At 43.2% G+C, this 20353-nt stretch overlaps 1 protein-coding gene across 1 annotated transcript in view; it reads left to right on the top strand.

Annotated features, from left to right (window-relative positions):
- The first annotated feature begins 14078 nt into the window (after window positions 1-14078).
- The window catches only part of UCP1 (uncoupling protein 1 (mitochondrial, proton carrier)), a 10662-nt gene continuing 4387 nt past the window's right edge, over window positions 14079-20353 (top strand). Inside the window, exons 1-2 of the mRNA XM_011955805.1 lie at window positions 14079-14281; window positions 14919-15117. Coding sequence (XP_011811195.1) covers window positions 14156-14281; window positions 14919-15117 — 325 coding nt within the window. The 5' untranslated portion in view covers window positions 14079-14155. The remainder of the gene's footprint in view (window positions 14282-14918; window positions 15118-20353) is intronic.

Genomic DNA, 20353 nt, shown 5'->3' with positions numbered 1-20353 from the left:
GTTCTGGGATATATGTGCAGAACATGCAGGTTTGTTACATAGGTATACACGTGCCATGGTGGTTTGCTGCACCCATCAACCCATCGTCTGCATTAGGTATTTCTCCTAATCCTATCCCTCCCCAGCCCCTCACCCCTTGACAGGCCCCAGTGTGTGATGTTCCCCTCCCGTGTCCATGTGTTCTCGTTGTTCACCTCCCACTTACAAGTGAGAACATGCAGTGTTTGGTTTTCTAAGCATTTTTATATGCTTTGAAAAATCATTCTCAGGAAAGTATAGATTTTTACAAAATCTTTGAGTGCAAAATATTTAAGGTTACTCTCCAACTATTTAGATATAACAAACCCTTTTACTTCATTTTAACACGGCAATTTATTAACAGATTATTTTTTATCTAAGTTTTTCCAATTATTCATGATCATGGAATTTAAATAAAATAAAGCTGCACTTTTTGAGCCGATAAGTGGACTCACAGGTGATACTTTGCCTGTTAAAATTAGCTTGTAGGCCAGGCACGGTGGCTCACTCCTGTAATCCCAGCACTTTAAGAGGCCAAGGCAGGCAGATCACTTGAGGTCAGGAATTCAAGACCAGCCTGGCCAACATGGTGAAACCCCGCCTCTACAAAAAATACAAAAATTAGCCAGACATAGTAGCGCACCCCTGTAATCTCAGCTACTTGGAAGGCTGAGGCAGGAGAATCTCTTGAACCTGGGAGGCGGAGGTTGCAGTGAGCTGAGATAGCACCACTACACTCCAGCCTGAGCATCAGAGTGAGACTCTGTCTCAAAAATAATAATAAATAAAATTTAAAAAATAAATGAGCTTGTAGCACCTTAACTAGTCAACTGTAAAAAGAAGAAAACTATTGATTGAGATGTTTATCTCAATAAAGGCTGCAATCTATACTACTAGAAAAATGGTTATCATTGAAACAGTAAATACAGTGTCCAGTTTCAAAAAGACACAAATAATAAACTAGGGTCTGATCACATCCAAAATGAATCACATCCACAATGAAAAGATGAATAGACTCATTCACATTGAAAACTATCTGTTAAGTAGAGCACTGGGCACAGTGCTCAGTCATCAGTCCCAGGGAAGCAAAACATCATTCTCTGGTTACCAGTTCCAGGGAAGGACTCTAAACACTTCTTTCCTTTGCATATTGACATCAGAGTAGGCAAGGGAAACAACACAATCAAGTGCTGGATGGAGCATCGGGTTAGCTTTAAGAGAAGAGACAGAGCTTCAGTATGTATGGTGATCTCCCGCGGCCAGAGGGTCTCTTCTGGCAGCTGAAGTAGGGCAGTAGGCTACATGTGCCCCTCTCCTGGGGTAGATGAAGGACCCCAACCTCTCTCCAGTGGAGCTGGGAATACTGAAAGCTGGGAGCATGCCTAAGGGCCACTGACACATATGCTTATGCAGAACAAAGGAGTACACATTGAGTCTCAAACAGGGAAAGATCTTCCTGTGCAAGGTAATAAGCCCAGCACAGGCTATGTGGGCTCTTGGTAAGCAAGTGTGCCAGGCCCAAGGCTCATACTTCTGTGGCTAAGCAGGAATGGAGAGGCGGCATGCACAATGGCTTTCCTAACACTATCTTTTTTTTTTTTTTTTTAAGACAGAGTCTCACTCTGTCACCCAGGCTGGAGTGCAGTGGTGGGATCTCAGCTCACTGCAGCCTCCACCTCCTGGGTTCAAGCGATTCTCCTGTCTCAGTCTCCTGAGTAGCTGGAATGACAGGCATGTGCCACCACACCCGGCTAATTCTGTATTTTTAGTAGAGACGGGGTTTCATCATGTTGGCCAGGCTTGTCTCGAACTCCTGACCTCAGGTGATCCACCCGCCTCAGTCTCCCAAAGTGTTGGGATTACAGGCGTGAGTCACCGCACCCGGCCACCCAACACTATCCTAACCAGCTGTACCTGGGTGACAACTTCTGCTCTACAAGACCAAAACTCTGGGTACCTCTATGGTTTAACCCTTGACCCTTTTTCTTTTTTTTTTTTTTTTTGAGACGGAGTCTGGCTCTGTCGCCCAGGCTGGAGTGCAGTGGCCAATCTCAGCTCACTGCAAGCTCCGCCCCCCAGGTTTACGCCATTCTCCTGCCTCAGCCTCCCAAGTAGCTGGGACTACAGGGGCCCGCCACCTCGTCCGGCTAGTTTTTTGTATTTTTTAGTAGAGACGGGGTTTCACCGTATTAGCCAGGATGGTCTCGATCTCCTGACCTCGTGATCCGCCCGTCTCGGCCTCCCAAAGTGCTGGGATTACAGGCTTGAGCCACCGCGCCCGGCCACCCTTTTTCTTTTAAAAGCCAGACACGTGACAGTCATCACATAATTGTAAAAAGATATGTGCAAAAATAAAACTTCTGTGAATTCAGACTGTGATAGGTCGCTGCATCTCCCAGAACAAATATGGAGATCATAAAACAAATTGAAGTTACTGTAGGAAAATGAAATATCTATCAGTCATATAAAGAAACTTGATGGGTTTAGGTAAATTTAGGTAATAAGTCAAACAATTTACTAATGTAAAAATCCACAAATAAAGGACATAATTTGAACAGACAGCTATTTAATAACTCACTGAAGAAATATGCAAAATCTTGAAACGTTTACCAAAAGTTAAAGGTTGATGAATGCTATTGAAATGCAGAATATTCCATAATATTCTGACACGCTTTTTTGTACATTCGTATCACGAAGTTTTCCGTTATGTGTTCCCAAGTATAATCTTGAGAACACCGGGCAACTCTCACCCAGAGGCTGACTGGGTTGACGGCTTTGGTGCGGAAAAGAACACTTCTCTCAGGAAACGGTAGTCACACTCCTCTGGTTAAATTTCAGACGTTCTGCTGAAATACATAGAGCTATAATCTTGCCTTGCTTTATTTTATTTGTTCTGACTTTTCCAGCCGGTATTTCGAAAGCAGATGACATTTCTAGGTTAATTATGATGTTATTTCTGTTCTTCCGCTTATTCTCTTGTCTCCATACATTTCAACTTTCCCACGCCTAGTGTAGATGGTAAGGCGCCTAACCTAGTGGGCTCCTCTCCTCGAACAACTTGGGGAGGGTCTCCCTGAGCAGAGATCGCGTGGGGGTCCCCGGCGCGGCCGGCAGCGGCGCAGCCGGGAGCTGGGGAGCAAGGGGGTGTTTGCTCTCCCACCTGCCCCGCAGGTGTTGAGGCAGGAAGGGAGCGCCGCCCGCCTGGTCTTGCACCGCGCGGGGATAGGATGCTTGGCAGGAGCTGACGCGGACGCTGAAGGACTCGGCGCGGTACCACGAAGCCCGCGCGCTTGCCCTGGATCCCTTCAAGCCGAAGCCCCTCTGCGGCAGCCAGCCCAGGTCCGGGGAGCCCCCTGCCAGCTGGAGCGGCCCCTCCAAGCCTGCAGCAGTGCGCCTCCTCCTCTTGGGCTCTTGCTTCTGATCCATGAACTAGCCTGCTCCATGAACTAGCCTGCATGTTCAGGTGATTTTTACCAAGTTCTGAGCTTTGCAATATCTTAAAATTGGATCACTATTCTCTTTTTCATATTTATCATTTCTCTAATCAGTTTTCTTGTCCAATGTCCTCCACATTTGGGAAGTTTTCTGGTCCGTTCTCCAATCACTGATTTAAATTCCATTAGCCCCTCTAAAACAATGGCAAGTTCAGGAACGCAACTTCATTTCTGATTCAGAGTGCCTTTCTGCAGGTTTGGCATAAATTTATTCTTAGTTATTCCTATGCTTGCTGCATCCTGGGGTCCTGTCATTCATCTTGCACAGTGCCAAGGGTGGGAAGAGGCTCTTCAAGCAGCCTGTCTCTGCTGCTTTCATGCCACATGTAGGACGCGAGAAACTACTCTGTAGCTGCCTTTCTTTCCCCGGGACCTAGAGGGCAGGGAGGAGGAAGAAGACAGGATATGTTTGTTGTGGGTTAAACTGTACTTGGAAGTCATTTTATCCCTACCTGGGAACTCTCTCCCTTTCTGGACTTAGGTTTTGGGAAATAAAACATAGAAAGAAAGAGTTTTCGGGGCAATATACCTTTCCATCCTATCTCATATCTCCTAAAACAATAGGTATAAACCCAACTACCTGCGTGAATGAGACAAATGGAAAGGGGGAAAATAAGGAGGAAAAAACTCTCACTGTATTCCTTTTGAATAAAGTAATATTTCAAAATGCTAAGTAGCCCTCTGCAAATTGTATATGTCTTCCACCAAAGCCCAAGTCAGATTTCCATTTGGCTATTTAAATTTTGATTTACCTGCATTCCTTTCTTATCTCTCTAAATCCATTTTCTGCTCAACTTGTTTGCATCTTATCTTCTCTTAATTTTCATTGAAGCATGATTTCTCTTTGGGCTTTCTGCTCCATTTTTCAAAAATTGTGTCTTCTTTACATCACTTTTAATACACTATGCAATTTTTCTGAAATTTTCCTCTGGCTCCTGAAAAAAGAAGTTATATTTGTTACCATGCTTCTTTTTTTGTTTATTCATTCTTTCATTGCTGTGTTTTAGAGATGGGGTGTTGCTATGCTGCCCAGGCTGGCAGCAGTGACTATGCACAGGTGCGATCCCTCTACCAATTAGCGGGGCAGTTTTTACCTGCTCCATGTCTGATCTGAGCCAATTCACCCCTCCTTAGGCAACCTGGTAGTCCCATGCTCCCAGGAGGTCACCATTTGGTGCCTAACTTACTGCAGACACCCGATCGGCATGGCACATTATAGTCCAGAACTCCTGGGCTCAAGTGATCTCCTGCCTCAGCCTCCCAAGTAACTGGGACAATAGGCATGCACCACCACACCTGGCTTATTCATTCTTAACCCAAGGGTGACAGACTCAAGTCTTGCCAAAAGAGGCCTATGCAGCTTGTCACTGGCACTTGCTATGGGTTGAATTGTGTCTCCCCCACCCCCAAATTCATATGTTGGAGTAATAACAACCAGTACCCTAGAATGTGACCTCATTTGGGAACAGGGTTGTTGCAGGTATAAAGATGAGGTCATTAGAGTGAGCACTATTCCAGTACGGCTGGTGTCCTCACAAAAAGGGGAAATTTAGACACAGCAGACACCCAGGGAGAACATCATGGAAAGATGAAGAAGATGGACACAGAGACTGGGGTGATGCTTCTACAAGCCAAGGAACTCAAAGCTTGCCAGCAAACCACCAGAAGCCTAGGGAGAGATATGCAACAGGGTCTTCTCAAAGCCCTCAGGACTTCAATCCCAAAGCCACCGGGATCTATCTAAAACATAAAATTACCTTTGTCACTTCCGGATTTAAAATCTCCTCATTATTTATGAGATAGGAGGATCAAAGCCTCTGGATTTGCTCTGCCTCCTCAGGCTCAAGTCCAATCTCTTGCTTTCCCCTGCTTTGACTTTTATGGTCCAGAAATACCAATGAGTTTTTGTTTATCCAAACTTACCATGGTGTTCCTTGACTCCCTGTCTTGGCTGTGCCATCTAATCTGTCTTGCATGACCTCACTCCCACTTCCCATGCCCATCTCTTGTCTGGGTGACTCCTACTCACTCTTCAAGATTTGGATCCATTTGCACCTTCTTTGGGAAGCCCCCCAAATGCTCACAGCCAGGGCCAGGAGCTCTTCTTGTCTGATCCCAATTCTCCTGGAGACATTTTTAACATTGTATATGCCATGTTATATCATAATCATCTACCAATGTGTCAGTCTCTCCAGACTTTAGCACAGGGTATGCAGGGGGTGCTTAATAAATGTGTGTGGAATTAGACATTCATTGAATAAACAGTTGCTCCAAGAATGTTAGAACAGCTCTGCCCAATGGATAGATACCGCAAAGGCTGATCCCCTTCGTACCCTACCAAGAAATGTTGAATAAGAATGTTTCTAGCAAAGGATCTAAACACAAAGGATGCACCTCAAAAGGACAAAGACCCAAAAACATGAGGTGGAGATCATGCCAAAGGATGGCTTCTAAGGTGAACTAAACTCCAAGCACTATACTTCATTATGAAATTCAGCTGGGCAAAGAAACTCTCCTGGAGGGTGATCATAAGGTCATTCGACAGATCATAGGAAAACAATAGAAAGGAACATTTACTCTTTTGTCTGTGAGACTGAGACATTCTAAAACCAGTCACATATGTGTTTCCAAGTAAGAATTTTAACCACATGAGTAAATGTAAAAGAGTGAGCTTTTGCCCAGGCAGGTGTCTCATGCCTGTAATTTCTATGATTTCTCTTTGGGCTTTCTGCTCCATTTTTCAAAAATTGTGTCTTCTTTACATCACTTTTAATACACTATGCAATTTTTCTGAAATTTTCCTCTGGCTCCTGAAAAAAGAAGTTATATTTGTTACCATGCTTCTTTTTTTGTTTATTCATTCTTTCATTGCTGTGTTTTGGGAGGCCGAGGCGGGCATTTATTCATTCTTTCATTGTTGTGTTTTGGGAGGCCGAGGCGGGCATTGTTGTGTTTTGGGAGGCCAGCATTTTGGGAGGCCGAGGCGGGCAAATCACTTGAGGCCAAAAGTTCAAGACCAGCCTGGGCAACATGGCAAAACCCTGTTTCTACTAAAAATACAAAACTCTGGGCGTGGTGGTGCGTGCCTGTAATCCCAGCTACTGGGGGATTGAGGCGGGAGGATCACTTGAATACACGAGCCCCGATTGTGCCACTGCACTCACCTGGGCAACAGAGTGAGATCCTGTATCAAAAAAAAAAAAAAAAAGTGAGCTTTTATGGACTTTTAGGCACACAAGTATATTTGTACACCTAGATGTTTTCTCCCTCTGCTTTTCCTTCAGACGAAGCACCCTGGACAGCTCAGATGTGTGAATTCCCTGCGGGAGGTTCCCCATTACCTGCTCACTATATAATGCATTTCACGTACTGTATAATAGCTCAAACAACAAAGTGAAAACTGTTGAGGGTAGTGATTTCTTTTCTGTATTTTGCCCTGTTCCATCATGCTGTAGATGAAATAAAATCCTTCTTTGTCCTGGTGTGGGAGCTTCATCTTTCCCAGACACTCAGGATCAATAGATGGCCACAGGAGGGCCTGCAGGGGTCTGTTCATAGAGGCAGGGCACCGGCTGAGAAGGCCTCCTGGCTTGTCCCCTGGCTTCCACATAGTGTGGAAATAGGCAGATGACCACAGACATCACAAAGAATGCTTCCAGTGTAACCTCAGTTCATCTTTGCTCCTTCCCCCACTGTCTGCCTCACATTCACTCTAGGGCTGCAATTCTTCACCTTTAACCAAGTCCTTTCTGCCAGGCAGGATGCACGACTCTGCAGCACTCTGCAATTTCCATTTGTCTGGGAGATTAGAAAGAGGAGGGACGATGGAAGGAGAGGGCCCTGTCACTGGGCTGTGACCTCTCACCTGGCAGCCACGTCCTCATCTGTACAGAGGCCCGGTAGTCTCTGCATACCAGGAGTCTTGAGGCTTATTCTTAGCTGGAACATCCCCATTTCACCCTCAGACCATTTCTAAAGGGATCTGGGAGCCAGTCCTGCCTCACCTCCCTGCATAGAAACTGTGTCCCAGTGTGGGCCACAGAATCATGGACTTGTAGGATCTCAGGATGTACAAGGCCTTTTCATGATTTTTAGTAAAACCCTTAGTTCAATCTTTTGGTTCCCTGTAACAGCCTACAAAGTGGTCATCCAAACTGTATCAGTAGAAAATGTAATTATAACTATCACTTATGCCCTTTCCAGGTGCCACTCCAGTTACCATACTAAGATCTTTACCAGATTCTTTAATTATATTTTCACAATAGCTCCATAACTATAATTACTGCCCCCATTTTATAGACAGGAAAACAGGAACTTTAAAAGATTAAAGAAGTTGCCTGAGGTCACATAGCAAATGGCATACTCAAATCTATATCTTTCTGACAATAAATCTAATGCCCTGAATGAATACTATACCAAACTGCCTGAAATTTAATGCCTGTATTGATAGAGAACTCATTACCCCAAATAGCATCACATTCTATCTCTGGATCACCATTTTTACACTTATCTAGAATTTGCCCACCTGTAGTTTCCACTCTTTGGCACTAATTCTTTTGCTTAATTGCATACAGAACAAATCTACCCCTGTCCACTGGCTATGCCTTCAAGTATCTGAGAACAGTAATGTCCTGTTCTGTAAGACATTTTCTCCTTTTCACTCTCTGGTCCTTCCACGGGGCTTCAATCCCCATACACCTCGTTTTTCTGAATCTCATAGGTTACTTTTCCTATCTCTTCTACCAGGTTCTACTGAAGATGAAAAAAAGTGCTTTTTGTTTATTTTTGTCTTTGTAAGTTCCTTAGTAATATATACAAATCAAGTAAGGGATATATATTACATGTGATATTTTAACTTTTGATACGATTTATTGAAATATATATAAGGATACGTAGCCATTATGTGTCTTCAAATCATAGGAAAGTATCATATCACAAATGTATTAGGAAGACAGTTGGGGTATCACATAGTAGTTGAGAGTTAGGGGGTCAGGCAGATCCTCAGGGTACCATCTCCTGGTTCCGTGACCTAGGAGAAGTTATTTTACTTCTCTGAGCCTCTGAGTTTCCTCATCCATGAAGTGGGAATAATAATAATATATGCCTCCAAAGGCCACAATGAGGACTAACTGTGTTAAGTTTTGTAAAATGCTTAAAATATTATAGTGTCTGGCACTAGTTCAATGTTACATATTTGTTAAATACATGACATGAATAAATCTTTCATTGAGTTATGAGGATTAGGTACATCAGCTGCTTAGCATAAAGAGTGACTTATTAATAAGAATAGGCTCATGATGCAGGAATATTCATCACATACGTAAAGAATCTGAAGTTTAGAAAAGTTAAGTAATTTGGCCATGCTTACCCAGTCAGTCAGTATCTTAGCGAGAATTTGAACATGGGCCTCCTGGTCTCTTAATCACCATGCTATACCACCTGAATCAGCATAGAAATGGAGTATTTTCTCCTTAACATGGAGTTTGATAGTCTTTGTCTCTTTGTGTTGGGCTGGACCAAGAAAACCCAATCCTGTCCTCTTTCTACTTTTTCTCTATTCCTAAGAGCGCTCTCCTTTCTCACGTGTGTATCAGTTCCTAACGGTAGGCACTTGAGCACCACTATTCTGGACAGCTCTTCAGACAATCCCACATCTAGATGCCAAGCTGAGATTGGCACTCTCACTAATTTGCTGTTATAAATATTAAGCTATCATAAACATTAGCCTACATATGACTCTTTCATATTTTAGTTAATCATTTTAGGGTAGAAATCCAGAAGTGGAATTACCAGAAGTGGATATAGACATTCTGGTGTGATGGTTCATGCCTGTAATCCCAGCACTTTGGGAGGTAGAGGCAGGCAGATCACTTGAGGCCAGGAGTTCGAGATCAGCCTGGGTCAACACGTGAAATCCCATCTCTACTAAAAATACCAAAACTAGCCAGGCAGAGTGGCACATGCCTGTACTCCCAGTTACTCGGGAGGCTAAGGTACAGGAATCTCTTGAACCCAGGAGGCGGAGGTTGCAGTGAACTGAGATTGTGCCACTGTACTACAGCCTGGGTGACACAGCTAGACTCTGTTTCAAAAAAAAAAATAGACATTCTCTTGGCTCAGTGTATACTGCCAAATTGTTTTCCAAAAGAATTGTGTGAATGTATAATGCTATCATTAATATAGTATTAATATTATGGTTATTATGTTTTAACATTCATAATTTATAATTATAACATTCATAATTTATTAATATTTATAATGTTAAATTTAATGTATAGTATATATAAAGTTATAGTAATTATAATTTTGGTAGTGACACAGTATTAATTTATTAGGTAAAGTATATACATTTCTTTATTAGTGATAATAAATATATCCTCTCTCCCATTTTAAAAGTTTGTATTTCTTCTTTTATAAATTGATTTTTCTGTCATTTGCACATTTATCTGTATAACTATAACAGGATATTTCCCAATGATGACTAATGAGAGAATTATGGGAAAGTATAGAACACTATTCAAGTGCAAAGCACTGTATGATTTTTTTTTAAATAGGAAGACATGTTGTGCAGCGATTTCTGATTGACCACAGCTTGATCAAGTGCATTTGTTAATGTGTTCTAAATTTTTAAAAAGGAGAGGAGAATTTGGTACATTCGGAGCTTGCTGCCACTCCTTTGCTACATCATAAAGGGTCAGTTGCCCTTGCTTACACTGACCTATTCTTTACCTCTCTGCTTCTTCTTCATGCCAGAAGAGCAGAAATCTGACCTTTTGGGGATACCACCCTTTCCCCTACTGCTCTCTCCAACCTGAGGCAAACTTTCTCCTACTTCCCAGAGCCTCTCAGAAGTGGTGACGTGACCTGCTGGTTGGAATCCAGAACCATTTTCAGAATCTTGAACTTCTGTGACCTCTCAGGGTCTCCTTGTGTGAAGTTTTTGACGTCAGCTTCTCCTGTGACTCTTAGAAGTCACTATGGTGCCTCGCACATCCCAGGTGCTCAGTCACCATTGAACTACAGTCATACTATCTCCTGGCAAAGGCTCTTAACTCTCCATTTTAGCCTGATATTAATATCCCGGAAGTTTATATTGTCATTCTTCCTTCCAGGCTCAAATAAAGCAGCCCCTTTATCCTGTCACAGGTCTCCCTACCTGTCCTTACCTGCTTTGGATAACAACCTTTCTTATTTTCTAATAGATTTATTTCTCACATTTCCTTCCCTTTTCATAGTTTTCCTCTCACTTTCTCCTCCAGTTTGTCATACTCTGGTTTTAAACATGCAAATGTGTGCCTTATGGGGAAAAAAAGACAATTTTAATTTACCTTGCTTCTTCTTTACACATGTATTGTGGCTTCTTCTTATAGTCCAAATCCAAAACTATACACACCCACTGCCTTGAACTCCTCATTGTGAAAGTAGGATGGGGCACAGAGAGAATGCATGCCCCTCCCAACTGCTCAAACAAGTAAAGGTGTTGTTACAGTTATCTTTTGCTACCTTAATACAATGATTATTTTATTATATCTCACAATTTTATGGACCAGGAATTTAGACAGGGCTCAGGCGATTCTTCTGTTTTACTGACATCATTGGAGATCACTTGGTGGTATTCAACTGGCAGGTATGCTTATCTGGAGGGTCCAAGATAGCTGTACTCTGGTGCCTGGTGCCTTGGTAAAGAGGGATGATGATGTGAGGCCTCTCCAGCATGACAGCTCAGAGAAATTTGCTTTCTTACATGCTGCCCCAGGGCTCCAAGAGCAAATGTTGCAGTGAGTAAAGTAGAAGATACAAGGACTTTCATAATCTGGTCTCAGAAGCCACATGGCATCAGTTCTGTATTATTCTATTGGTCAAAGCATTCATAAGCCTGCCAGATGCAAGTGGAAGGCACATGAACCCTCATCTTTTGATGGGAGGAATGTGATGGATTTGAAATTATGTTTTAAAACTACTACAGATAGAACCACTGAGAAAGATTCATGGGTAGCTTTGGGGTGAGGATTGAGAATGAACCTGTTGATAGCAGAGGTTCACTAGAGTCAGCAAGGAATAAAGTCTCCTCTTCTACATTTTAGTCATACTATACCAACATTCTTAACCACTGCTTAGCCATCAGCCTCACAACCTAACAACTCCATCATGGTTGTACTCCCTAAGATCACCAACAATCTTAGAGTCAAATCCAGTAGGTTTTCCTTTGTTTTTGTCCTCTTGACATTTTTTCTAAACTTGACACTGGTCAAGACCCAATCTTTATTTAATCATATCCTTAAATACCAGTGCTATCACTGGATATGTTACAGTTTCTTGTTCTCACTCTACCTTTGACAAGGCCATTCTTTCCAGACTATAACTCTGGGTCTGAGTCCCCCTGTCATTTGGTCCTTGAACTCTTTTCCTAGTCCTATTGGACTAGTCCCATTTTCCCATGTAAAGCATGCCCCTTTCATTGCATCCATATCATGATCACCAAATACCTCCCAGCTCTATTTCTTGCTCTTTTAGCATGTTAGATGCAGCTTCCTAGGCTCTCTATCTAGATATCAACAGTATTCTCTCCAAATAATTCTAAGACTTTAAAAACTGGTTTAATCTTCTTACCCCTAAAATCCACCCCCTTACCAACTGTCTCATGACAATCTGTTGGTACCATCACTAAGCTTGCAACCCATGTTCTTAAACAGAGTCATCTTTGACTCCACATCTAATCATTCATAAAGCTGTATTGTCTATTGTATTAAATGTGACATTTATGTGAGAGCACTTCATAGTCCGTAAAGCACTACACAGGTGATAACATGAATCTACACTCATAATGGATTTGCAGGCTTTGCTTCTCATTTGGCTTCTACAGCCTCATCCCTCACCAACTTCTTGCCCTACCTCTCTCTTTCTTCCCTGTCACCCAATTTCCCAGTCAGTCAGGCCAACAGAATGAACTCTATATATGCGACGTGCTTTCCTCAACATCTTTGCCTGCATGCATGCCACTTATTTGCCTCAGTTGATCTTTATTTCAACAAGTGTTTGCAGAGGGGAAACCTCGCTCGCTCCTTCTTCTGTCTAATTTTTTCAGAGGCTACCATGTCAGGTCAACATTGCCTTTTTCAGGGAAGCTCCATAAGCCTGACCTCCCTTGGAAGTGCCTTAGGACTGGCTTCTTGCACAGTACACAACCTTTACTTAGAGAGGGATTGGAGATTATTCTTTATTCATGTCTTATTTCCCCTGCTCCTGGAGGAGATGACTCTCACTTCCACTGACTCTTTTGGGGGGCTTAAGTCAGGGTTGAGTACCTGAGCCCTAGATAGCTGGATGTGGATTCTGGTAATATCAAATGGATCTTTGGCTCATCTGAGAGATTCTGGAAGCTGGGACCTGACCTTGCCCATTTCCCTCTTTCTCCTGTTTCCTATTATTTCCCACTGTTTTTTAAAAGTTTTTTTTTTTTAAGTTTTCACAAGAATAAACATTGAAAATAAAATTTGCACAACGATTGAACTAGGAAAGGCCACACAACCAACACACATTACACCATTATAGGTAAGTTAGCAGGAAGATTTTAGGCCTGGGCTAGCTCTGGAACCACATTTCACACTGCTGAAAATAAAAGCTGGAGTGCAGATGACTTTCCCAGGTTCACAGAGTTGGTAAGCTGGAGAGCTGCACCAGGAGCCAAGCAACCTGCCCTGTCCTTTCCACTGCACCCTCTAAGAAATGTAATTAGAAGGAACAAGTGGTATCTCATTTTGTATGTGCTTTAGCAATGTACTATTTGCTTTCTAGTGTGTCTATTGCCTCGTTTGACATCTTCTCTCAAAAAGTGATCAAACGAAACGCTTTCTTTGACAAGTTCAGAGTGTTCTTGGTTCCTGTGTGGGATTCTTCCAAGTCTGAAATTGGTAGTGGGAAGAGAAGGAATCCGGAGGAAGGAGGATGAGAAGTTTAAACGAGACGAAGGGGAAGCAGAGAAGGCTGCAAGGTGCCTGCAAGATGTCTGAGGAGTCGGAGGAGTGGGAGAGTGCCTCCCTCTTCCTCCTGGGAGAGCTCCAGCTTGGCAGGACCTTTTACCAAGGTCTCTGGTATCGTGCTGGTTTCCGAAAGCCCCAGCCGAAGGTGCGCAGCAAAGGGTGACAGAAGGTGAGGCGCGTGCGGAGGGCGCGAGTGCTGACCGCCGCGGTGTGACCTCCCTCCGTCCGACGCGCGGAGTGCCGGGCGCAGACAACCAGGGACCGGCCTAGGGCTTTTGGGGAGAGAAGCGGGGCTCCCGAGGCGCCGGGCGAGGATGGGAATGGGAGGGAGCCGGTGCTCCCGGACACGCCCCCGCCAGGTCCCACGCCTCGTGCGGCCCAGCCCCGGAGCGGCCCAGCTATATAAGTCCCAGCGGAAGACTGGGGCGCTGAGGGTCCTGCTGGCCCTAGGGTGAGGAGGAGGGGACCCGGGGACTCGGCCCCCAACGCCGCGCTTCGTCTGGAGCCGCCGCCTCTGCACCTCAGCTGCCCGGTGGTGGGTTCAAAAAACAGAAAGCGGGTTTTGCTGCCCGGGAGACAGGCGTTAAGAGCAAGGGAAAGAAACTTCCCACACCTTCGGGGCTGGAACCCTTTTCCTCTGCATCTCCAGTCTCTTGAGTGAAGATGGGGGGCCTGGCAGCCTCGGACGTGCACCCGACCCTGGGGATCCAGCTCTTCTCAGCTGGAATAGCGGCGTGCTTAGCGGACGTGATCACCTTCCCGCTGGACACGGCCAAAGTCCGGCTCCAGGTAGCCAGCCAGAGGGGTATGACGAGGGCTCTCAGGGCAGAGGGGATGCTGTTGAGTGCATTCCATTTATTCTCTGCTTTGGTGTAACCACTGTTTCTAGGTAGGGTAAGTGCCCTTCCAAAGCAGTCTGGCCTTGTCCCAGGGCTGGTGCTTTAGGATGGGAAACTGGAACTTTTTCTGGGATTCACTGAAGAACCACGAGGGCCACAGAGGATGGGTTGACCGTGACTACTACCAAATTCTCCCAAAATTTAGGGTGCACTTAGTATTCTAAGAGCTGAGAATATTGGCTTCTCCTGAGTTTACTAGTCAGGTGCTTTTTCCTTTCTTTGATTCTTCGGGGGTTCTGTCCTATCCTACTGCCCTAGGGGTTCTGGAGAGTTCATGGGGAGGGGGATGTTCAAAATGTGCATTGTAGCCAGCCTCCCCCAATCTGCGCACTCGCGAACACACACACACGCACTCACACACACACACACACACACACACACACACACACACACACGGGGTAGAGGGAGGTGGATGGGGGATGTTGCTGAGAAAAGAAATGGGAAATAGGAACACGGTGGGGGAAATCTTGGCTTAAGAGTGAACTCAGTGTTCGCTCCCTTCTGATCTGCACCTTTCTTATTTCCAGGTCCAAGGCGAACGCCCGACGTCCAGTGCTATTAGGTATAAAGGTGTCCTGGGAACAATCACCACTCTGGTCAAAACAGAAGGGCGGCTGAAACTCTACAGCGGGCTGCCTGCGGGGCTTCAGAGACAAATCAGCTCCACCTCTCTCAGGATCGGCCTCTATGACGTGGTCCAGGAGTTCCTCACCGCAGGCAAAGAAAGTAAGCCGGGAACGTTCCTGGGAGGGGCAGAAAAACCTTGGACTCTGCTCTGTTCCAAAAAATGTAACACATCGAGGAGTGGTTTTCATAACAAATTGGCGAGAAAACATTCATATTTGAACTCTCTCCCTTCCCCAAATATTAGCTCATTGTTCATAGAAAGAAAAAAGTATGCAAAATTGCCATTTTAGATGCAGGTTTATACTTTTAAAAAGTCACCCAGTTATGGAAGTTTTGTACCTAATTTGGATCTCCATCTGGAGAATATGAATGAGCTACAGAATAATGTTTAACTTCAAGTTCTCCAAACAGGGAAATATATCAGAAACATCTATGGAGCTTGTCAGAAATCCAGACAAGGACTACCATGGTCCTCTGAGTCTGAATCCTCAGGCTAGAAACCAGAGTATCTGTGTTTCCACAAGCTTCCCTCATCATTTGGGTATGCAACAAAGTTCAAAACCTTCTGTTTGAAGCAAAGAAAGCCAGACTTGGTGAGGAGAGTTGAAAGGACAGGAAAAGACATATTTCCTTTTAAGAGGTTCCTGATAAGGTCCAGGGAAGACCAGACCAGAAAAAATGGACGAATGCTGTAGGGAGTTTGTTTACGGGAAAAGGAAAAAGAAACATATTTCCTGAGTGCAAGTGCACTTTAATAATTCCTGCCACTTTAACTAGTATTTATTTGAGGGCTTACTATGAATGAGACACTGTTCTAAGTGCTTCAGATACATTACAACTGGAAGGGTACTAGTATCATTATCCCTTGGCAGATGGGAAAACTGAACACAGAGCAATTCATCACTTGCCCAAGGTCACACAGCTGGCAGGGGACAGAGCCAGGGTTCAAACCCAGGCAGTCTGGCCTCGGACTCCAGGCTCTTAACCCTGTTCTCTACTGCCTTCTACACTTCGCATATGATTCTGTCCATCATTCAAACCACACAACAATGCTGTGAGTAAAAATTGTTAGCTGAGTATCAGGGCAGTTAAGTAACATGCACAAAATCACACAGCTAATCAACATAAGAGGCACTTTCATGTGGAGCAGACAAGCCAGAGAGAAGATGTGCTGATGACAAAATGAATATATTAAGTGAAATCCATCTTGTAGATTTCATCAATTCTGCTGTGAGTAACCTTCAATACTGTAGCTTTATGGGATAATTTATAAATATTGTCTATACAAATATGTAAATTATACTTATCCACACAAGTACTTTCAAAGTGAAGATAAAGTCTGTATGTTACTAGATCAAAACTGCATTTTGATATTTATAGATGTACAAGGGAGGAAACACAAAGGAGCTCAAGTGCTCGTTCTGGTGGTTTTCTTCACAGATTGACTGTTCTATCAATTGTTGCGGACTTTGGGCACCAAATTAATAGGATATATGTTGGCAGTGTTCTATGTTATATAGATTCAGTTTATTTAGTAGGCTTTATTGAACTGCCATGTGCCAGTAACTATGTTAGATGTTTAGATGGCAGATGTGTCTCTGGACAGAGTTTACAGTTGACGGTAAGGGGGGTGTGGGGAGAAGTGAATAGATGACTATATTCCATGATATTGGAGGAACCCACCCCCAGTATTTCAACATAGGTTCTTTCTATTTTCCCTAAGTGTCTGCCGGTCTGAGAAATAAAGAGAAAGAGTAGAAAGAGAGGAATTTTACAGCTAGGCCACCAGGGGTGACATATATCAGTAGGTCCATCATGCCCACCTGAGCCACAAAACCAGAGGTTTTTATTCAGGACTTCAAAAGGGGAGGGGGTGTATAAACAGGGAGTAGGTCACAAAGATCACATGCTTCTGAGACCAATAAAGAGCACAAGGCAAAGGGCAAAGCAAAGATCACAAGGCTAAGGGCAAAATTAGAATTACTGATGAGGGTCTATATTCAGCTGTGCACATATTGTCTTGATAAACATCTTAAACAACAGAAAACAGGGTTCGAGAGCAGAGAACCAGTCTGACCTCAAATTCACCAGGGTGGGGTTTTTCCCCACCCTAGTGAGCCTGAGGGTACTGCAGGAGACCAGGGTGTATTTCAGTCCTTATCTCAACTGCACAGGACAGACACTCCCAGAGCAGCCGTTTATAGACCTCCCCCAAATAATGCAATTCTTTTCCTAGGGTCTTAATAGTATATTCCTTGCTACGAAAAGAATTTAGTGATATCTATCCTACTTGCACGTCCATTTATAGGCTCTCTGTAAGAAGAAGAATATGGCTCTTTTTGCCCGACCCCACAGGCAGTCAGACCTTATGGTTGTCTTGCCTTGTTCCCTAAAATTGCTGTTATTCTGTTCTTTTTCAAGCTGCACTGATTTCATATTGTTCAAACACACATTTTACAATCAGATTTCATATTGTTCAAACATACATGTCTCACAATCAGATTGTGTGGTTAACACAATCATCACAGGGTCCTGAGGTGATGTACATCCTCAGCTTATGAAGATAACAGGATTAAGAGATTAAAGTAAGACAGGCATAAGAAATTATAAGAGTATTATTTGGGAACTGATAAATGTCCATGAAATCTTCACAATTTATGTTCACATAAATCTTCACAATTTATGTTCCTCTGCTCCAGCCGGTCCCTCCGTTTGGGGTCCCTGACTTCCAGCAACACCATGACACATGCTGTATTACAATACAGTCCTACTTCGCTTAATGATGGGGATATATTCTCAGAAATGAGTTAAGAGGCAAATTGGTTGTTGTATGAACATCACAGAGAGCACTTACACAAACTTAGATGGCATAGCCACACCTAGTGTATATGGTATAATTTATTGCTCCTAGGCTACAAACCTATGCAGACTGTTGGTATGGAATACTACAGGCAATTGTTGTATAACAGTTAAGTGTTTGTGTACCTAAAAATAGAAAAGATAACGCATTACATGACAACCTTATGGTGCCTGGGATGTCACTAGATGATAGGAATTTTCCAGCTCTGTTCTAGTCTTATGGGACCATCATCACATATGCAGCACATGACTAACTGTAATTACAAGATGGTGGCCATATTAAACAGAACTATTTAACCTAGCCATGGAGGCATGGTCCTATGAGATTTTCCTGAAGAGTTAATATCTGGATCAATTCTGAAAGGCCAGCAGGAGTGATCTAGGCAAAGGGGTGAGAAAGACCTTCCAAGTAGAGTGAAGGTCATGCACAAAGACTCAGTGAGGAGTAGAGTGAACATAGCACAGGGAGGACATGTTGGTGAGGAAGGAGGGGTGAAGCCACAGAGGCAGGAAGGAGCCAGATCACAGAAGGCCTTGCAGGTGATGCTAAGGAGTTTGGATTTTATCCTTACCCTGGTGGGAAGTCACTGTAAAAATGTTAAGCAGGGGAGTGGCATAAACAATTTATATTTTCAAAAGATCACTTTGGCAGCAGATAGAGTATATATGTAAAAGGAGTAAGAAAGAGAGGTAAGTTAGAAAGCAAGAACTGATCAGGGTATGCCCTAAAGCACTGGCAATAGGGAAAAAGAGATGTCAATCAGAAAGACTGAGAAAGTATAATTGAATTGAATTGGTGAACAAATAGAAGTAAGGCATAAGGGACAGGTAGAAATACAAGATGACTTCCAAGTTTCTCGTTAAAGATACCCTTTATTGAGGGAGGATGTATAGAAGCTGTCTTAGGGGGAACACAAGAAATTTGGTTTAGGCCATGTCAACAGGTAATGTCCAGTAGGCACATGAGTTTACGAGACAAGTCTGGGCTAGATTCCAGGAAGTCACAGCAGGGACTATCAATAGGGTCAAACAGCAGAGAGTGTGGAAAGGACTGAAAAGTGATCATTTGTACATAACAAATAGAAGCTCACTGATTTTCTAGTAAAAACATCTTCAGCAGAGTAGTGGGGTATAAACTATATTGTAGGGGACTGAGGAAGAAATGGGTCTGAGAAGTAAAGACAAACAATATATTTTGTAAATAAATTTCTTTTAGTTCTTGAAAAAAAAAAAATACATAGCCTCTTTTCCAGGAAGCTTGACTGGGAAGTGAAGAGAGGGATTTGAAAGTTGGAAATTGGAGGATAGGATGAGTACATCAAGATACACTACATTGTAGTGCAATGCATTACAAATGTGAGCTAAAAGTGAAAGCATTTGTAATCATATGATATTGCCAATTAAAAGACAGCTGTCAATCATATGCCCAGCTCCTGGTAAAGCATGATGAGAAGAGTACTATCACCATAGTGATTTAAAAATCGCTGCCAGTTTTGTGGATTTTCTTTGTGCTAGACAGTGTAAGCTCTTTATCAGTATTATTTAACTCACACAACTCAAGGAGGTAGATATTATTATCCCTGTTTGACAGGAGACTGAATTAGAATGACTGAGAAAGTCTTTGCTGAGTAAATGTTGCTGAACCATAATTTTATATTTACTTAATGATAGAAATGAATATTGGGCTTCAAGACTATTTGTATTTAATGATATCTGTCTTGAGCAACATAAGCTAATTTTTTCAAAATTTTAAGACAAAAATCACTTCCTTCTTGCCTGTCTTCTTATTTTTGTTCCCATCACATGTTGTAGCCTAACACTAGTTGATGGCCCATATTGGTGCAGCTTGTCCACTGGGTTTCTTCTAAGGCCACCAAGTCCCATAATTAACATTATCCTTCATGGGAGAAAGATCAAGCCTCATTGGTGACGGGTGCCTCCTCACAGTCGGATAATACTGAAAAGAGAGCTAAATATAAGAAAGAACCAAGCTGAACACAGGAAAAAATCAGACCACTGTGAAAATAAGCATTGTATTTTCTTATTCCTTGAAAGTCTTCATTTTTAAAAAATTTCAGACACCTGACGTTTTTTAGCCTTACTCTGAGCTGGTACACATTTAGTACATGATCAACACGTGAACATGCATTAGAGGAGTAGAAAAGCTGTAAGAATACAAAAACATGGGCCAGGTGTGGTGGCTCATACCTGTAATCCTAGCACTTTGGGAGGCCGAGGCAGGCGTATCACTTGAGGTTCCAGGTGTTCAAGACCAGCCTGGCCAATACAGTGAAACCCTGTCTCTACTAAAAATACACAAATTAGCAGGGTGTGGTGTCATATGCCTATAATCCCAGCTACCTGGGAGGCTGAGGCAGGAGAATTCCTTGAACCCAGGAGGTGGAGGTTGCAGTGAGCCAAGATCACACTACTGCACACCAGCCTAGATAACAGAGCAGGACTCCGTATCAAAAAA

Source organism: Colobus angolensis, unplaced genomic scaffold, assembly GCF_000951035.1.
Source record: "Colobus angolensis palliatus isolate OR3802 unplaced genomic scaffold, Cang.pa_1.0 Scaffold400, whole genome shotgun sequence".
Lineage (NCBI taxonomy): Eukaryota > Metazoa > Chordata > Mammalia > Primates > Cercopithecidae > Colobus > Colobus angolensis.
This window is presented reverse-complemented; position numbering and strand designations above follow the sequence as displayed.